Below are 21,225 nucleotides of genomic sequence, written 5' to 3'. Positions count from 1 at the left end.
CAGTTGAGCGAAATATAAATAAATAATATTTTATTGTAACTATTGTTGTTGAATGTCCACCTGTGTGTTGACCCTGCTGCACAACCCCGCTTTGCCTGAGTTGTGCTGCAAAAATTAGCTGCAGTGCAGTTTAATAAAAAACAAAACAAAACAAAAAAACAGCCAGTTAGACATGTATTTCCTCCACTGTGGCTGCATTCTAAGCTGCCCCATTGTAGAGTAGACCTCACCAGCTGCCTTGGCCCACCCACCCTGGTGAGTCGGGCCTTAAAAAAAAACGAAAAAAAAAAAACCTTTTTCTTACACTGTTGTTTTTTCAATACTGCCACCGCGACTACACACAGTCAGGGCAGGCACTGCTGCTTTAGCTGCCCCCGGGTACTTCGGTACCTGAGTGCACGCTCAGCCCTTGGTATTTCAGTGCCTCTGTGCCTCGGTGCGCACGATGCTCAGTGCACACGATGCATATGGTGCCTGGTGACCACAGTGCTCAGTGCAATTGGTGCGCATGGTACTTCGGTGCCTCGGTGTTGAAGTTTGATCAAATTTATTTTGTCTGTCCCTGCTCTTCTTCTCAAAACATTTTCTGATGACTGTGTTAAAATCTAAAAACAAACAGTGTTTGCTGCTGAGAAGGTAATGAAAAAAACACATTTAAAAAAATGATAATTCTGGTATAAATATATAATGTGTGAATGCTTTCAGGAGGATTCTCAAGCTGACAAAGTTCCAAGTCTGTTCTTGGCCTTGGGATGCAAACCCTGCAGCTTCATTGACAATTGCCTGCAGTAACATCTGTGTAGACTCTGACAGAGAGCTGGCAGACAGACCAACACAGTCACATGCTTAACAGGGGCAATATGAATGTATGGTTTGTTACAGAACTGCAACACTGAATGCTGGCATATGCAACTGATGTATCCTCTGCCATTCAGAACAATACACTGTAGCATCCCTGGAGAGCTCAAACCTGCCACCAAAACCACTAGTGGAAGATTTTAGGAACCATTGCAACCAATGAGCATGCAACTGCCACTTTTGACTTCCTTATCTCTCCTTAACTGCTTTCTCCCCAAACCCCTCCTCCTTTTCACAAAAAACACTTGCGATCTCACTTGAGCCGGCTGATTAAATGGCCTAATTGCATGGAAAAAATAATACAGTATACTAACTCTAGCTGCCAAAAATCCAGTTGAAGTATGAGAAATTATGTTGAAAATGTATAGTTAGTTAGGAAGCATGGCAAATAACAGCAATAGAGAATCCTACAGAAAACCCAGTTAATCTGGAAGAAATTAAATGTTAGAAAAAAATAGATGCTATATTATTCAGTGTATTTATTCTTCTTTTAGAGATGGACCAAAGTACATTTTAGAACTGTTAAAATCAAATAGCACAATCACCGGCCGTGCTATAACACTACTGCAAACAAAATATAAACTACACCTAGTAGTCCTCCATTCTCTTGTTTGTTCTAATCACAGCTCAATCCTATGGGACCATACTCATGGGAGCTCATAGCCCTCTTAATAGATAGCATGCCCATATCTCAACATCTACTGAGTGCAGATCGTTCACTCACACAGACCAGACTCCCCTCGGATAGCTGTGACTTTGCCACCTCGCTCGCAGCAGCCTTATCTGTGCATCCCAGCGTGACCATGACAGAATTATTTATAGCCTTCGAAAAACCACCAACTAATAAGCTTCTAATGAGCAGACAACCAGCACCAACACAACACTCTTCCCAACAACTCCCTCTTATCGCAGTTTTTTTTTTCATGGGGCCATTAATCTCCTTCGCAGAGATTCCTTTGCTGTTAGACCCAGTGTAATACTTAGTAACAGCCGAGCGGGCAGGCAGGCAGGCAAGCGAGCTGGGTCACTGCTCTGGCCTGGGGCCCTGAAGCTTCATGAACAAGATGGGATAGGAAAATGAATAATGAAAAAGGAGATTACTTTACATATATACTAGATATTGTGTTTACCAATTTCTCTGACCTTATTAGGTAGGTAGGTTCATATACTGTACCTTTGGGTTGCATTCCATTTGATGTCTTAAATAAATTAACATTAAAATGCTGAATAAATCTGTTTGTAAAAAATTTGGAACGAAAAAGCAAATTACAAATTACAAAATAACTGAATAAAATAGAATATAAGTTTAGCTAGAGATACAAAATTAAATACATTTTTACTTTTGAAAATTATATATTGTAGTAAATGCATTCAAAATCCACTCAAATTAACCTTATCATATATGTTGGCAAACACATTTTTTAGTAAAATGCTAAATGTTTAACACTTGACTAAACTCTAAACAAATGACTAACACCCTGTGACAGAAATACAATGAGTTCTGGTGATAAATCTTCCTCCCGACCTGTGAGGGCGCTAAAGAACGGGAGGAGAAGTATCTGGAAGGGCTGGCCTGACAGTTCGTTTCCGGGACCGGAAAGTGGGTCAGCCTGGAAGGAAGCGAGACTCTGTTGTAAGACCGTATTGATTTGACAGGTAAACAAGGGGCAGCTGCAAGTAATAAGGCAGCTGCAACCGTTTACCTAGATATCATGCGGGATTACATATAGGGGCCAGGGTAACGCTGTTCTTTTCCTTCGTTTGGGTTAAACGTTTGGAGAGAGAAGGATCGAGAGAGGAGCTCTCATCGTTAAAAGGAAATAATTACGTGTTGGGTTGTGTTGTGTTTGTCTGTGTAATTGTCTGTGTTTTTCACCACCAGACAGTTAAAGCACTACTCCGGAGCTGTCGCCAAGGGTCAGCACTATCCGGAGCACCACTGCACCCCGCACTATCTGTGTTTGCCCCAGCAATACTGCACTCACCCAGGACTGGTGACCGTCTGTTTGTTTTTGTTCAGGACTGTGCCTTGTTTATTGTTATCCCCGTGCGTTACACATCGTTGTGTATCGCCGGGGATTTAGTTGCTTTGCGGTCACCAGACCTGGAAAAAGAATAAAGCACTGTTTTCACTGGAATACCGTTGTCTGCCTGTCACTCCTGCACCGCATCACCGCTACACCTGTTCCCCTTACTTACCACTTTGCCACACGTGGTGTCAGACTACGGGATCATGGACCGCAACGCACTGGCGGAGCTGCTGCAGGCGCTGGAGAGCAGGCGCGACGCAGAGGAGAGAAGGAGGGAGGAGCGCTACACGGCGCTCATTGAACGGGTAGGGCTGGCCGTTGCTGCAGCGACGACCCCTACCACAACACCGCTGATGTCGCCCCCGAAGGCACGGGCAATGAAGATGTCGGCGGAGGATGACCTGGAGGCGTATTTGGTGGCGTTCGAGCGGCTGGCTACCGCGGCGGCTTGGCCGCGGGAGTTCTGGGCCAGCCAGTTGGGACCCTGCCTGATTGGGGAGGCTCAGGCAGCCTACCAAGCCATGAGCGACCATCACGCCACCGATTATGACCTGGTCAAGCAGGCTATCCTCCGCCGGCTGAACATCACCACGGAGACCCACCGGGCGCGATTTAGGGAGTACCGGAGAGCCCCGGAGACACGCCCCAGGGTGGTTGCAGAGCGGTTGTGCGACCACATGGTGCATTGGCTGACCCCCGGGAAGAAGACCGCCCAGCAGATGGGGGAAGCCATTGTGGTAGAGCAATTCTGCCATGTGGTCGGCGCCGAAACCCAGGCGTGGATACGGCGCCACAACCCCGACACCCTGGAGGAGGCGGTCAAACTGGCCGAAGACTTCGAGGACTCCCTGACCTCTGCCCGGATCGGGATCCTGTCGGCCCCTGCCCTTCGGAGCAGCCGACCTCTCCCTCCCTCTCCTCCAACACCACCACCACCACCACCCCCCACGTTCCAGGGACCCAGACCTCCCAGAGCACCGACCCCATTGGGCCCCCTTGCCTCCCCCCCATGGAGACCAAGGTTGGCCCCCAGCTGGGGTAGAGGTGCTGCCCCTGCCCCGTTGCCATACCAGCGGCGGGACAGATTTCTGACCTATGCCCCCTCTGTCCCTCCTATCTGTTTTAGGTGCCACCAGCCGGGACATCTGGCCAGGTCATGCCCCGCTGCCATGGAGTGTGACGTGGCCGCGTGCAATTGGGCACCTGAAACTGGTAAGCGTGGGGAATATGGTCGGGAGGGGCCTTGTTTGATTAATGTTGTGTTAGGGAATGTGAAAACCCACGCATTAGTGGACACAGGGTGTGAGCAAACCTTGATTAGGACAGCTCTCCTGGGCGGTGTGTCGTGGCGGCCACGAGGTCAGGTGGCCATCTCCTGTATCCATGGAGACACGGCGGCATACCCCACATTAAAAGTATATTTATCGGTAGGACCGATAAAACGTCACCTTGTAGTCGGGGTGGCGGAAAGGTTGCCACACCCAGTTATTCTGGGTCGAGACTGGCCAAAATTCAAAGAATTGATGCAAACAATGGCAGTCTCAGCCACACACGTAAACGTGGCAGAGAAAAAAAAAAAAGAGGAACGAATTGGTGATGTGTTTCCTTTTCACACTGAAATGTTTTCCCCTCTTTTCCGTCCTAGAAAAACAAATAAGGAGAGACGGACCGCGAAATGGGAGGGAGCATTTGTGAGACAAGGCTGGGGTCTGGTGGGAGAGTGCTGCAATGGTAACAAACGCCAGTCGAAGGGAGTGGGAACGCAGTGTGACCGAGAGAGCGAGGTTACTGGACCGACTAGAGCAGAGGTTATTCCAGCCCCTCTCAATGTACCGGACCCGTGGTACTCAAGCGCAGACCTAGTGTGGGGCCAACAAAACGACCCGTCACTGGTGCACGCTTGGGGGCAGGTCCGGTCCATTGAAGGTAAGGATGTTGACGGCGCTGGGGCGCTAGTATATCCACATTTCAGTATCAAGGGGCAATTACTATATAGGGTAAACCTAGCCGCGGGCACAGGACAGCCTGTAACACAATTGTTGGTTCCCCCGTCTTGTCGGACCGAGGTCATGAGGCTGGCGCATGATATCCCTTTTGCGGGGCACCTCGGAGCCGAGAAGACGAGGGAACGGATATTGGCTCGATTCTATTGGGTAGGTCTTCATACTGATGTGTCGAGATATGTAGCCACCTGCCCAGACTGCCAGCGAGTAGCGCCGGGTCGAGTGCGCCCCGCCCCTTTGGTCCCACTGCCGATTATTTCCACTCCTTTCGAGCGCATTGCAATGGACATAGTCGGCCCTTTGCTACCTTCTGACTCCGGGTATACGCACATTTTAGTAGTGGTGGATTATGCAACGCGATACCCGGAGGCAGTTCCATTGAGGTCCACTAGTGCCGCTGCAATAGCCACCGAGTTAGCACAGATTATGGCCAGAGTAGGGATCCCCAAGGAGATTTTGACCGATCACGGAACTAACTTTTTGTCCAATACGTTACAGCAGGTGTACAAAATATTAAAAATACGTCCCATCAGGACGTCCGTTTATCATCCACAATCGGACGGTCTGGTGGAACGTTTTAATCAGACCTTAAAGTCGATGCTGAGGCGATTTGTGACACAAGAGCAGAAACATTGGGCATCACTTCTCCCCTACCTCCTTTTTGCAGTGAGAGAAGTGCCGCAGAGTTCAACGGGGTTCTCCCCCTTTGAGCTCCTGTACGGCCGGCAGCCTCGCGGCATTCTCGACCTGCTGAGAGAGGGGTGGGAGGAGCACAAAGGCTCGTCTAAAAATGTAGTGAAGTATGTGCTCCTACTCCGAGATCGCCTGGATTTGGTCGGTCGTTTGGCCCAAGACAACCTCAGATCGGCTCAGCACCGACAAGAGCAGCATTATAACAAAAATGCACGGATTCGAACCTTTCGACCAGGGGACAAGGTAATGCTGCTACTTCCCTCATCAGAGTCAAAACTGTGTGCTAAATGGCAGGGGCCGTATGAGGTGATTCGGGCTATAGGGAAAGTAAATTATGAAATTAGACAGCCCGATCGCCGGAATGAACGTGAAATTTACCACATTAATTTGTTGAAGCCCTGGCAGGCAAGAGAGGTCTTATTTATAGCCCCAGGCAATATGGAGGATGATTTAGGTCCCTGTCCAGAGACCCCGAGCACAAGAGCGATTTCAATGGGGGAACAATTAGTTCCGGATCAGCAAAGAGAGCTGCGTAAGCTTATTGAGGAGTTCAGCGATGTTTTTTCTGATGTGCCCGGCAGGACGAACTTAGTTGAATATGACATTATCTCTCCCCCAGGTGTCACAGTGCGAGAGAGACCGTACCGGATCCCGGAAAGTCGACGAAGTGGCGTTCGCAAAGAGGTACGGGATATGCTCGAGCTTGGAGTGATTGAACCTTCCAGGAGCGAGTGGTGCAGTCCTATTGTAATAGTGGCTAAGAAGGACGGCACCAACCGCTTCTGCGTAGATTTCAGAAAGGTGAACGCTATTGCCAAGTTCGATGCGTATCCCATGCCTCGGGTCGACGAACTTTTAGACAGACTGGGAAAAGCGAGGTTTATTTCCACTCTGGACCTGACGAAGGGATACTGGCAAATCCCTCTAACCCGCAGCTCCAGAGAGAAAACCGCATTTTCAACACCAGAGGGGCTGTTCCACTTTAAAACCATGCCGTTTGGGCTACATGGTGCGCCCGCTGCCTTTCAGAGACTGATGGACCAGGTTTTACGCCCACATCATGAATATGCAGCAGCGTATATTGATGACGTGGTGATTTACAGCTCCACCTGGCGAGAGCATTTGGCTAGGGTTGCAGCCGTTCTTCAGTCTCTAAGGGCAGCCCGGCTGACAGCTAACTTGAGGAAATGTGCGTTTGCCAAGACAGAGACTCAATATTTGGGATTTGTAATGGGAAATGGAAGGGTGAAACCTGTGGTCACCAAAATCCAGGCTTTGGTTGATGCAGCGATCCCCAAAACCAAGACTCAGGTGAGGTCACTACTGGGCTTAGCCGGTTATTACCGCCGCTTCATCCCCGAGTACGCCACAGTGGTTAACCCGTTAGTCGACCTCACCAAAAAGAGTGCTCCAAATTTAATTAAATGGTCAGCTGAGTGTCAGGGGGCGTTTGATACGATTAAGCGTAAACTTTGCCAGGCCCCCACTCTTATTACCCCAGATTTCACCAAGAGATTCATCCTCCACACCGACGCCTCGGATGTAGGTTTGGGTGCAGTCTTGTCCCAAAAAGTAGCTGGAGTAGAACACCCGATATTGTACCTGAGCAAAAAAATGTTACCTCGGGAGCGTAACTACTCCGTAGTCGAAAAAGAGTGTTTGGCCATTAAATGGGCTACTCACTCTTTACGATACTACCTGCTGGGACACTCATTTGATCTTGTCACAGACCACGCCCCACTCCAGTGGTTAAGCACCATGAAGGACAGCAATGCCCGGATAACTCGGTGGTATCTGGCATTGCAGCCCTTCATGTACCATATGGTACACCGTGCGGGGAAAGACCACCAAAATGCGGATTATTTTTCCCGGGAGGGGGGAGCAATGGGAAAGGTAGATTTAGCCGAGTGTTCCTTCGGCTCCACTCTGAGCGGTGGGATATGTGACAGAAATACAATGAGTTCTGGTGATAAATCTTCCTCCCGACCTGTGAGGGCGCTAAAGAACGGGAGGAGAAGTATCTGGAAGGGCTGGCCTGACAGTTCGTTTCCGGGACCGGAAAGTGGGTCAGCCTGGAAGGAAGCGAGACTCTGTTGTAAGACCGTATTGATTTGACAGGTAAACAAGGGGCAGCTGCAAGTAATAAGGCAGCTGCAACCGTTTACCTAGATATCATGCGGGATTACATATAGGGGCCAGGGTAACGCTGTTCTTTTCCTTCGTTTGGGTTAAACGTTTGGAGAGAGAAGGATCGAGAGAGGAGCTCTCATCGTTAAAAGGAAATAATTACGTGTTGGGTTGTGTTGTGTTTGTCTGTGTAATTGTCTGTGTTTTTCACCACCAGACAGTTAAAGCACTACTCCGGAGCTGTCGCCAAGGGTCAGCACTATCCGGAGCACCACTGCACCCCGCACTATCTGTGTTTGCCCCAGCAATACTGCACTCACCCAGGACTGGTGACCGTCTGTTTGTTTTTGTTCAGGACTGTGCCTTGTTTATTGTTATCCCCGTGCGTTACACATCGTTGTGTATCGCCGGGGATTTAGTTGCTTTGCGGTCACCAGACCTGGAAAAAGAATAAAGCACTGTTTTCACTGGAATACCGTATCACCGCTACACCTGTTTCCCTTACTTACCACTTTGCCACACACCCCTAAAATAAAAGGCATGAATGGGAAGCAAAGTGATCGTCTTTTGAGGATCTGCTATTTTGCTACAGGAAATCTGGGGCTCAGTGAGGTGCACAAAATAATATAATATTCAGACAGTAGCATAGTGGAGGACTTTGGCAAAGTGGTCTGTAGTACACAGGTGTAGCAGTGATGCAGTGATTAGAACCAACAGTCCAACAGTGGTGAAAACAAAGCTTTATTAATTGCTTTAAAATAATAACACTGACTATGCACTCTGTGTAAAGTCAGTAAAACCACAGGGTCAGTCCCGAAATAATAGTAACAATAAAGACACACACTTTTAAACACACACACGATCACAATTCCAATAGTGAGTGCTTCTTGGTGCAAGTGGTGAATTATACAGTGAAACAGTAGTGCAGTGTAGCCTGGGTTAGATGCTGGCTGATTAGCGACAGCTCCCAGATTTCTGTCTTCTATTAATTATAAAGGTGACAATGATTAGACAGACAGATACAATGCAAAACACTCACGGTTTCCTTTTTACTCCTACCAGTTGTTTCCGTAACCATAACAGAGGAACAGATCGCTCGGTCACACACCCTGATATACCTTCAGTCATGCCCTCTTTGGTAGCGAGTGCAATCACGTCTCCTCCAATCAATGACTGACACATCGCCTACCGCAGTAAGTCGCTGACTTCTGGTATTGTGGCTTCGCCCCCTTTTTGGATGGCTGACTCCCGACTGACCCATGAATGAACTGTCAAACCATCCAGTCCGGGGCACACTGATTCTGTTATACCGTGCCCTCACAGGTCGGGAGAGAGATTGTTGACTCAGATTCATTTGCTCTCTGTCACAGACTGCAGAGTAGTGGAGTGTCATTGGGCTGAGGATGCTGCTTGATTTCTGAGCCTCTAGAGAGGTTCCTGGCTCTGTCTGCAGGAGGGAGATAGTGGACTCAATCTGGACATGAAACAAGTTTCTGAATCATCTCCTAACAGAACCAGAGACAGGGCACATAAACAAGTTCCCCGGGGAACCACGCTGGGGAATGACATCTTAGAGCAGACTGTCGCTTCGCTGCCAGGCTCTGGAGCTGACCTGTGATTGAATGTGAAGGCTGCCAGCCTGGAAATAGGGCTGATTGGATTTCAAAGAGAATGAAAGAAACTGAAATAGAGCAAGATAACACTCACACGGAATTCTTCAAAATAAAAGGATGGATGTCCCTAAAACAACTTCTCCTTTTCAGGAGTTATTAGTTATCTATATTTCTAATTTGAACCTACTCATCTACATGTCTGCCTCATACGCGTGTGAAACAAACCCCCATCTCCTATACAACTGGAACCTAATGTCACGATTGAAACTGGAATGACGTTTGCATCTTTTGTTTTTATATCATTGTAGACTAGTAGAAATAAGTATGGTGACCATACTCACCGCTTGCTGAACAGAGAGGTATAAGAAATGCCATATCGAAATATCGTTGACCCCCTACACTTAGCAGAATGAATCACACAGAGACAGGGATAGAGACTGCATAAAGGCTACATGCTTACCGGGTTGTCAGGGCGCAGTCTCTTGGAGGGAGGTCCTCCATCCTCTGGGTGCAGCATGTAGAAAAGCCGAACCTTGTTGGCATGTTTCTTACTCTGAGAGGATCAGAGGAAGAGTTAGAGAACTGGGGCTCAGCAGGGGGAAGTGCTGGGAAAGTGCAGTGAACTTGTACAAGCCACAGCAGTGTAGACAATAGACCCAATGCAGTTTAACTGCACTCATTTCAATTGAAGAGCAATAACATACTAGAACTTGTCTGGTCGCTATACGAAGACATTGAGAAACAGTAATTGGAATGTCATTTTAGTTATCTTAAACTTAACTGTTGCAATAGCTTTGACTATAAAAACTGTTGCTACTGTATTTCAACTAATTTACTGAATGTTCAGTGCAGGAAACTGAAATCGTTTGGATACTCAGCGCTAGTGCTGACACATTAAAAGCTCATACAGAATATAAATATCTACCAACACTGAGCATTGAGTTCTGTATTTCTGAAATAACCTTCTTGTGACTGTAATGACCCATCAGCAATGCAGAGCAGGCAACTTCTAATGACCTCTAAGCCCAGTTAAGATGAGAAGTGTGTCTCTGTTGTTATTCCTGGGGAAATGTTACACAGTAAATAAATACACAATATGAATGGTGAACGATTATGGCATCTTAAAGACGCTTCGGTCAACTGAATATCTGAATCTGCAGACAGCCTCTGTTCCATTCTGTAGTGTAATGCAATAAAGGGCTCAAGCGAGGGGGGGCGGGGTGGGGGGGGGGATGTGGGAACAGAAACAGTCGGAGAGTCACATCAGAATAAGGATAATAAAAGGGGCAAGTTCAAGGACATCTCTATTGGTTATTAAAAGACAGAATGAGCCTTTGATGGATGACACAAAGTGCATGCTATTTTTCTACCTGTCATTTCTGCTGAATCTGTTTGAGAAAGTGACAGCTGTGCGCTACGGGAGAGGTGAGGGGGGGTTAAGCTGCAAGGTTTATGGAAACACCGTAATACCTGTATGGAGTGCTACTGGTATGTCCCTTTTGATGGGGGAACCTGCAGTTTCTCCAGCACCATCTAATACATTATGTGGGCATAATAGTAATACTACAGTGATTATTTTTTCTTTTAAAAATTGATAGATAAAAAGAATTATATATAAATATATATAAAAAAGAAAAGTTTTTTTTGCATGTACACAAAAGGTTTAAATGATAAAAATGATTTATTTCAGTACAGTATGTTATATACATAGATAGATAGATAGATAGATAGACAGATAGATAGATAGATAGATAGATAGAGAGATAGATAGATATGATGTATGTCAGCTGTAACATTCTGTTTTTAATACAGTCCTGGTGAGAGTAGAATAATGAGTTTGATTGGATCCTTCTGGGGCTGTTTGCTAACTTGTTCTCCCGATAGCTGTGCGCTCCACCTGAATGGGTTTCTCCCGGTCACACAGACTCACCTCGTAGTGTGCGACCCTCTGGGATTCGGAAATCAGCTGTGCATTGCAGATGTTGCAGTAACTGTCTGTAAAGATGCCACCATTTCCGACCACTGCAGACTTCATCTGTATTCAGATAGGGGAGGCAGGGTAAACACATGCATTAAAATAATGTAGAACTAAAAGGCTGTAATGAAAAGATTCCAAAAAACATCACAGGATTTACAATGAAATGCAATTTGCACCATGTTTTATGTGAAAGGAAAATCAATCTGATTCATAACTAGTAACTAGCCACATTTTTCAGCCCTTTGAAGTAGTTTTTTCACTAGTCTCATAACATTGCATTACTTTAACAAAAAGAAAAACTAGTGGAAATTGCATTTTGGTGTAAACACCTTGATAAAGATGACCTGAATTTACTTTGATTGTTTTTAAGGACATTTTGAGAGGAATAAAACAATAGCAAGAGTTTAAAACTAACAAAAAACAACATAATTACAAGAAGGAGCAGAGTAGTGTCTTGCTCATGCTAACACTATTGTACTCATCTCTGCTTTTGCAGTTGCTTCAGTTGAGGGCTCAAAAATAAACATAATGTTTTTGTTTTTGTTAGCTTTTTTTAATATGTGTTTGCATACTTATTTTATGAATGCATAATCTGGGGGGATTTTCAAGAGGATCTGCTTGAGAAAATGAAATAATGCATGATTTTATATTGCTGGTAATAGATAGTTGGTGTCCATTGCAGTGTTTATTATTTTCCCTGCAATATGAAAATATCTTATGGTGAGTGGCAAGTAAACTGCAGTGGAAGTTCAAACTTGTGGGAAAGAACTGCAGACTTGCAGTAACAGTGATACATGTAACCGAAAGTAACAAAAACAAACTACTGGAGAAATTTAGATACACTGGAGAAAGTGTGCCCAAAAAAAGTACTTTATAACATTCTAGCCGATTAGTTTTAAAAGTGTGTAGTAATTCATGAAACATTTCTTTATAGTGCAGCATTGTGTGTGTGTGTGTGTGTGTGTGTGTGTGTGTTGGATGGAGGGTTCCCTGAAACCCCCTACTCCAAGCCCAGATGAACCCCCTCCTAATCCCACTCCTCTGTGAAACCCCTCTATTTATTATTTAGTTGTAGAATGTTTTACCATGATAACATCTTGCCTACAGCACCATTGCAGGCCACAAACGCAGAGCATTAAAAATACATCTGAACGCGCTGAGGAGGGAACATTGGAAACGACAGATTCGGAGCTCTGGTCTGTGGAGACACAGCTTGGGGGAGTTAGAGACAATCGCAAACCAAGACTGCATTACAAAAAAGCTGAAGGCTGAATTTTAACGTTATTCAAATATTAAACAAGCTCTCTAGTCCTGATCCTGCTGTGTGAAGTGACAGGGTAATGATACATGGTTTGCTGATACTAAAAGACGTCTTGGTTTATCCCTTTGAGTTAGCTGGTACCAGAACCCATGACTACAGTCAAGTGCTTTAAACAACAAGCTTCCAACTTACAGAACTTTAACCATTCAAACTCAAACACACTAACTTCATCTCTGTGGCCCGCAGACCTAACAGTGAGTGCAGGGATGATGGCGAGCCTGGAGAGTGGGAGGAGAAGGCTTCACTCAGCTCTCCCTGAAATTGGGAAAGAGACACCCTTTTCTGATTTAGTGGAACACATTTTAATATGAAAAAAAAAGAATTAATCATGAAGTGGACTTATGCAAAACCTCATTCAGTCATCAGAAATAGCATGTTACAAAGAACCAAACAGGCACAACACCCAACTGTACTTTGGAATATGAAAAAGTTCATTGAGAAAGTCATACCACTCATGTTAAAGGAATGCATTAACTACAGCAGGAGGACATTTAGGATAATTACAGAGTACCTTTCATGTATGATAACAGATCCTAGGTATACTAAAAGGAAATAGTATATATATATATATATATATATATATATATATATATATATATATATAATTATTTATTTCTTAGCAGACACCCTTATCCAGGGTAACTTACAATCGTTACAAGATAACACATTATTTTTACCTACAATTACATTATATTTACATACAATTACCCATTTATGCAGTTGTTTTTGTTTTTTTACAGGAGCAATTTAGGTAAAGTACATTGCTCAAGCAGTACAGCAGCAGTGTCCCCCACCTGGGATTGAACCCACGACCCTCTGGTCAAGAGTCCAGAACCCTAACCACCACTCCACACTGATGAATATAAATATATATTCTTCAATTAAGTGTTCTACAGTAGTTATGGGTCACCTTAGCAACTACAAAAAGGGAGCAATTGCTTTTTTCTTGAAAAGCATAGAGAAAAAATGTCTTGTCCGACATGCTCACCTGTTTTGTGTCCTTCAACAAGAAAGGTGGGGGTGCTGGATATAAAAGTTTAAACACTTCATTGTTTTTTTAAACTCAGCACACAGGGTATAACCACGATGTAGCTGAAAGATGAGAACATGAATTATACATTCATGGAAAACTTTAGAGGGGAGGTCAAGTGTTTATTTTTTTTTATTCTCAGTCGGGAATGTCTACAGACTCTGACAGTGTTTTGTTCATGGGATATTATTAGTATTAGTATTTATTAGTTTTAATATTAGTAGTATTTTTTTCTCCTTTTAATCTCTTTTTTATTGAAGGATTCTGCAAATACTGACCACAAAAAGAGAAAAGAAACGAACAAACAATAATCAGACTGATAGAAACAGCCACAGGGCCAGGTCGAACAGGCTACTTTATTGCACTAAAACAGAATCAGTATTTACATGTTGATGAAAAAGAACAACCATCAGACAAGGCCTTCCTCCAGGGCTCTGCTCATGTGGAATGGGTAGGTAGTGGGGCTTGGGGAGGGTGGGGCTACAGACTTCACTCCATGTACTTCCCCAGGATATCGCCATCTCGGAACAGGAAGTAATCTTTGTCATCCAGGGTGACTTTAGTGCCTCCATACTCACGGCACCAGGACCCTGTCCCCCACCTTCACACTGACCGGCTGCAACTCACCTTTGTCCTGTTTCCTGGTCCCACTGCCAGCATGGTAGCCTGCAGCACTTTGCCCCGGGACTTCTCCGGCAGCATGATACCCCCCCTTGGTGACGGTCTCTGCGGCAAAGCGCTCCACCAGCACCCGGTCAAACAAGGGCAGGAACTTCCTGAAGGCCATAGTTATGTTTCTTTGTCAAAGTGCATGGATCAAGCCGGTTCCTTGCTCGCGTCTGTAGTAGTATTGAATAAAGAGTGGTTTCTTTATTCCACATCGTGACATTGTGAATGATGTTCACTGATTCCTGACGTCACTCATGTTGGAGTTGAATTAGATCCTTTGATCGGGGGGATGACCAATGCCAGAGAGTTCAGAAGACTCATTGAGGTACAATGATAGGATACTATGAGATAGCATGATGTACAGCTAAAGACCACAGCAGCCTTGAGACAGATTCTCTGGTCCTGAATAGGTGGGTGCTAGTAAGAAAAACCAGGTGAATTGTTATTTGGAATACTGCACAACTTGTATATGATAGAATCAATGAGTCAAGGGTCACATCAGTTTACTAATAAGAATATGATTCTTAAAACCTTTGGTTACTATTTTACAGCATATCTTCTTTCTAGTTTTAGTTCTTTTGTTAATAAAATTCATAGTTTTATAAGGAAATGGTACAGAACAGTATTTTATAGCCGGCTGTACTAGGCACTGGCTTCTTCAGGGTTGGGATGTATTATCCTGATTTCCAATCATTTTCTACCCAGGAGCAACCTATCTTAAAGAAAAATGTCTTCTAATTAAAAAAATGCTTTGATTACTGCCCCAAAAAGCAGAAGGATGCTCCTATTTTTCTTTTTTCTTTTTTTCTTTAGTGTTCATAAAAGGTTGGAGACATTGCCACTACAGAGATTAATTGGACCACACAGGGTTCTGTTCATGTGGAAGGTTTCAGGAATGGGAATGGAACTATCTGTATCTTCCTCAGCCACTCACTATCCTCACCCACCTCTAATCATACCACTCTTCCTTTACCTCTCCCTCTCCAATCTCCTCTACCCCCATCCCCTCTCCTTCACTTGATCCCAGTGCAACTTAGACGTTGTATAATGATGGTAGTTTTTCAAGTGCAGGACTGTTTGATGGATCATAGTAGCCATCTGCGCAGTCAGTCATAAAAATATTTTTTGTTCCCTGGAGGGGCCCCATTATCACAGCCCAAATATTCCACAGAAATACAGCTTTCAAACAGACAGGAACTCTCTGACAGATTTATCTTAGGCAATGAAGGGATTTCGATTCCTCTGCCTGTTTCTCTAGTGGCAATTGGTGCTGAGCTGCTTAACCAATCTCAAAGGGTTTTCAAGTTTCCACCTCTGTCCTTATAACAGTGTATCGGGTGCTTATTCCTAATTCGCTCCAAAAGAGCCATTCTGCTCAAACTTCTCCTTCCACATCATGCATTTACTCATAGGTATCTTAGTCCTGATCTTAGCTCTATAGTGACTCCTATTGGGCAGATGTGCTGGTTCAGCTGCGGCTTCTCCTTTCAATTATCACATCTATCGTGTGAATTCATTCAAACGCCAGCAGACAGTCCATGCCCTCTGGATAGACAGAATCAATCCCTCAGCTTTCAAAGATTAGAAATTCTCCCGTTTAAAAAGAAACACTAAACAATTGAGCAGAGGCTGTCGTTACATCTTTGAGAAACAGAAACCATTAAAAAGTATCCGTGTGGCTAGATGAAAAGAAGCTGACACTTGGTTCTAAACTCCAGTCCCCTCTGATGTAAATTCATAGGTTTAAACAGAGGCACAGTTCAATAATGTATGCTTTTAAGATGTCAGATTCAATTGTATCCAGTTGTCAGGATCCAGATTTTGAAAAAGATTCCTATATTTTATGTATTGTGTTTTAGGCCTGTAATTAAGTTGCAATTAACGTTTAATGTTTCAATGATTGCTTCAAAGATTGTGTTAATACTTTATACTGTACCTCTCTCTATCCTAGCCAAGGAGGGACAAGCCTCATAGCCCACCGCTCTCTGAAGAGCAGGTGGACAAAACAATCCACTGCATAACAATGCTCAGCAGCTTCATTTTTCAAAACATTTGTAATGTTTTATTACTGACTTGAATTAAATAGTAAAAATAAATAAATAATACCAAAAAAATGACGCAAGCACATTATTTAAACAAATTTGTTCCAGAAACTATTTGGTCTGCACCCAAACAAAAGTAATAATTTATAAAGTTGATTCTTATGTGTTCAAATTGGATATTACACAAACAGCACTTGTATAACTCCAGTATGGGTATGGGTTGGGGTTGGGGTTGGGGTTGGGATGGGGTTGGGGTTGGGGTTGGGTTTGGGGTTGGGATTGGGGTTGGGGTTGGGGTTGGGGTTGGGATTGGGGTTGGGATTGGGGTTGGGGTTGGGATTGGGGTTGGGGTTGGGATGGGGTTGGGTTGGAACTGGGGTTGGGGATGGGGTTGGGGTTGGGATTGGGGTTGGGGTTGGGGTTGGGATTGGGGTTGGGGTTGGGATTGGGGTTGGGGTTGGGGTTGGGATTGGGGTTGGGGTTGGGATTGGGGTTGGGGTTGGGGTTGGGGTTGGGATGGGGTTGGGTTGGAACTGGGGTTGGGGTTGGGGTTGGGGTTGGGGTTTGGGTTGGGGTGGGGAGTGGGGACACAGTGGTTCATGTACACAGTCAATTAGTATATATATTAAGACCGGTGGCCAAGGCTGTAGACCTTGTTTAAATGATGGGAATCATCATTCATTTCCCCTTGCAGACTGAAGCCTTTAATAGACTGGGCTTTAGCTGCAATGCACCCAAGCTGTGAAACATGCGCCCTGACTGTGCTCAGGTCCAAAACTTACCTTTTTAGACAAGCCTTTTCTATCTTACTATTTAGTTTGAGCTGTGCTATTTCAGTGTCACTGTTAGCTGTATGATTGTACAGCACTCTGTGATGTCATACATTAATCTGTTTAATTGGTATAATATAGCCTGATTAATATAACAATGGATAGCTGATCTGGTATTGTACACATCCATTTATCAAATAGTTTCATAATTTGTATTATCAATGTCAGATATGGCAAATCAGACTATTTTGTTGAGTTCAGTTGTGACGGAAACAATTTATATTTTAAAGCAATGGGTGACATAATGGACAGGTGAAATTGACACAAAGCTAATTTAATCAACAACTAAAACAAAATGAAATCCTGGGGCTTTAACTGAATGAACTGGAATTAATTGATCTACTTATGCCTTTATTTAATAACAATATTAGTTCAGTAAAATATGTATTAACAATCATCTCTGTGAATGACAGTTTCATTTCCTGAGAAACATTTAATGTATTTATAATCAGTAGGTTTGTTTACCCCATTTTCTTTTTAAAGTTGTCATATTTCAGCTTACATGTATCAGTAGAAACAATAATGTACTGATACAACAACTGCATAACATGTACCCTAGGGCCAGATTCTTAAAAGTCCAGATCGTTATTAGTACATTGATTTCTGAAAGGAAAAACAGCAATTCTAAAACTAATAAGAAACAACATCATACCACTGACAAGCCCCTAAATTAAATGTTGTTTAGTTTTGGTTTGGTATCTTTATTGGGTGCATCTTTCCTTTCTGAATAATTCTGCTAATGACAACTAAAATTTTGCTTTGATTTTCTTTTTTTGTATAATATAATAACATTTATATTTCAAAAGAATCATGAAACCTCAATTACACTGTTCTCCTTCCTGTACCATAATCATATTCTTTGATTGTTTTTAGAATTTATTCTATTTATAGTGATCACCAATATCTCTGACTCACACTGTGTTTCTTCCACAAATAAGACAAATATACCTACTACCAATGTAATTATTTACCTTTTGATAGTCCAGGTACTGTTTTCAAAATAGACTCCTAAAACACAGGCTTCTACTGCACTCCTTTGGGGGGGTTTAGCTTCATTTTTTTGGTCCAATAAAAAACCATTAAGTTCAAGCATAGCTGGTTCTGAAGTCTTGACAATAAGTTTGTTCTGTTTTATCCACTACAGCTGAAAATGTAAATACGTTTGTAGGATTGAACTGCAGAAATGAAGGTAAACCTAATTGGTAGTTTTATTTAGCATTTGCTATGTTGTGTGAGAGGGTTAACATCCAAGAACAATCCCAGTTTGAAGACTGCAAACACACTGGGAGAAGTTACTCTTTAAAAAGGCAAAAATCGAATTTGTTTTTATATACACAGTATGTTGTGAATGTACACGCAGCACCACAACCTTGAACTGTACCAGACACCAAAGAAGATACTGTAGACATCAGTTTTAAATTTTAACAGCCAGGGGCTATTACAGCTTTGAAGTAAAAAAAAAAATTACACTGGGGTTGCATATTTCACCTTATAATCACACATCAGTCAAAGCTAATATATGACTACATTCACCGCATACTTGGGTGATTTTAAGTTTTTAAAAAGCCAACAGAAGATACTTGATTAAGCAGCATCAGGAGTGCCTCATCAAACCAACAATGTGCTACAAAGCTAAATTAAAGCTGGTATGTCCCACAATCAAGTACATTTTTACAACACCAAAAATCTATCTATCTATCTATCTATCTATCTATCTATCTATCTATCTATCTAATCTATCTGTCTATCTGTCTATCTATCTATCTATCCTGTTTACAACACTATAGACCTGATTCACAATTAAGTTTGTTTGATTTCTCCAAGTTAGCGACACAAATGCTAATGCTTCAACAGATAGCATTCCTCTTTGAAACATACAACAAAAAAGTTAAACTATAAAAACAGTTCAAATCACATGACACTGATTGTGAAATAATAAACAGATGATCTGTTCTGTGTTCTACTACAATACAATACATCGTTGCGCATCTCTTTTTTGATTTCTGGTGGATGCAGAAACTGTTCTTTTTAACACTGTTCTTAATTTACTTTTCATTGAAAAATAAACATAATGAAAATGAAAGAAAGAAAAAAAATTACTAGCTATGAACAGACCTTGAACCTTGACCGTCAATGTGTCTCTACTACGATCGCATCCTTTCAACTTACCTCGGCACTTCAGTATTGCAAAACCAACAAGCCAAGCTCGTTTGTTCTTCAGGTGCAGTTAAATGTATCCAAAAAGTTGTTTATTTTCCCACTGTTATTGTTGAAGGAGTTTGTTTATTTTGCTGTCCTCCCCACATGTGCGTACTGTACGAAGTCCCGAGTGTAGCTGTTATGCTTAATGGTTTTCCCTCTTTTGTCGCGCAGTCACAAATCCAGGTCGGTACCAGCTCTCAGTTTCCACACCACTTGAGGAAGGCAAGCAGGGAGAGAAGGGCTGCCTCACAGCGCCGCCAGCTCCTCTCTCATCTCTTTCAGACAGCAGCAGCGATTTCACTGTCTTTTTTACCTCCACAACACAGAAAGTCAGAATGAGGGATAGAAAGAGAGTCGTCAAGGACACACCGCGTGGACATGGCATTACACCAAACACACACACACAAGCGTCCCCACCCACCCTTGCCCTTTTGAAACGCAGTGTATTTAGAATACACGACAACGTACTTGTAAAATACATCACACACACACACACACACACACACACACACACACACACACACACACACACACACACTTACACTTACAATGCGCTCTAGGGACGGAATAACTCACAAGTGCACCTTCGGAGGTGAACACATGCTGTACTGTCATGTATTGTAGAGAACCACTATAAAGGATTTCTAACGTACATGTACACACATCAGTAAATCAACGCACAGGAATACAAGCATATGCTTATAAATCCCAAACCAATTATACTTTTAATTTTTATTTTATTCCAAACTTGCGATTTTTATTTATTTACTTATTTTATTTTATTTTATTTACATTGTAACTTATTTGACTACAATATTTCATTTTGCCAGTCACATGAGCAGCCTGCTAATGAAAACTTCATAGAGCGCACCTCATTATACCTCAATTGTTGCTGCTTCTGGACCACACTTGCATGCAGTCTTGCAGGGAGATAAGGGAGGTAGATGCGTGGACAAGGAATTATACTTCAGTAAAAATGAATATGCTTGTGGTGAAGCAAACACTGCATTAAAAAATATACAGTAAAATAAGATTCTTTTTAAGCAAAAGCAGGGATCTTTCTAAAAAATCAGTGCCAATTGAGAGCTATACACGTTGCCCTGTTGCCCAGTGGCAGTTGTGTCTGCAGTGCCAAGGCAGCTCGGGTTGAGGGCAGTCCGTAGTCTCCTGTCTCCTTCTCAATTAGATGGCAGTGATCAAGTGCAGGTGCTGCCAATGCTAGCTCCGTACCTTGAGGTCAAACAGGACTCCATTAACACAGGCTGCCTGTCACAGTTCTACCACTCCTGTCGAGGAACATGACTCTTAGATAGCTCGCAAATACTGAAAATAAAACCTAGTTATGTTGCCCTCAAAGCCCGGAGCATATTAAGTAGAATCGCTGACTGTCCAGAATGTATAGATCACATTTAGAAATTGATTTTCATTTTCACCAGTGTATTAGGTTTACAAGTTCAATTTAATCACCAACGCTGGGGCTCATCTTATGCTTGGGTGTACAGTTCATACTGGCAAGCCCTGCTCTAGTATAATGCAGCTATTTTTGTGTGTGTGTGTTTCAGTGGCTTCTGGGATTGTGTGACCTGGTCTTCTATTTAAAAAAACAATTTCACAAGCAATAAACAAAAAACCCTGCTCTGTTTGTGCTGCATCTACTGTGGAGACAGACAGACAGACAGAGTGACAGCTATGCTTGAGTCCTACTGTCAATCCTTGCCCTTCACATCCCATTACAGTGCCTTCCAACTGCAGAAGCATACCTGCTCTATTAGAAGAGTCTGTAGTGTAGAGAGTACAGTCACAGCAGTGTATCACATCCAGCTGGTCTC

General features: G+C 43.4%; 1 protein-coding gene and 1 pseudogene across 1 annotated transcript in view; both read right to left on the bottom strand.

Annotated features, from left to right (window-relative positions):
* zgc:171482 (zinc finger protein) overlaps positions 1–19,788 on the bottom strand; it is a 52,220-nt gene extending 32,432 nt beyond the window's left edge. The window contains exons 1-3 of the mRNA XM_034027288.3: positions 19,364–19,788; positions 11,255–11,359; positions 9,785–9,877 (exon numbers count right to left, since the gene is read on the bottom strand). Coding sequence (XP_033883179.2) covers positions 9,785–9,877; positions 11,255–11,359 — 198 coding nt within the window. The 5' untranslated portion in view covers positions 19,364–19,788. The remainder of the gene's footprint in view (positions 1–9,784; positions 9,878–11,254; positions 11,360–19,363) is intronic.
* Positions 14,143–14,488, bottom strand: LOC117416209 (10 kDa heat shock protein, mitochondrial-like; annotated as a pseudogene).
* Positions 19,789–21,225: the final 1,437 nt, after the last annotated feature.

The sequence above is a fragment of the Acipenser ruthenus genome, chromosome 7 (genome assembly GCF_902713425.1).
Source record: "Acipenser ruthenus chromosome 7, fAciRut3.2 maternal haplotype, whole genome shotgun sequence".
NCBI classification, from domain to species: Eukaryota; Metazoa; Chordata; class Actinopteri; order Acipenseriformes; family Acipenseridae; genus Acipenser; species Acipenser ruthenus.
Note: the sequence above shows the minus strand (reverse complement) of the source record. Positions and strands in the feature narration are given on the sequence as shown.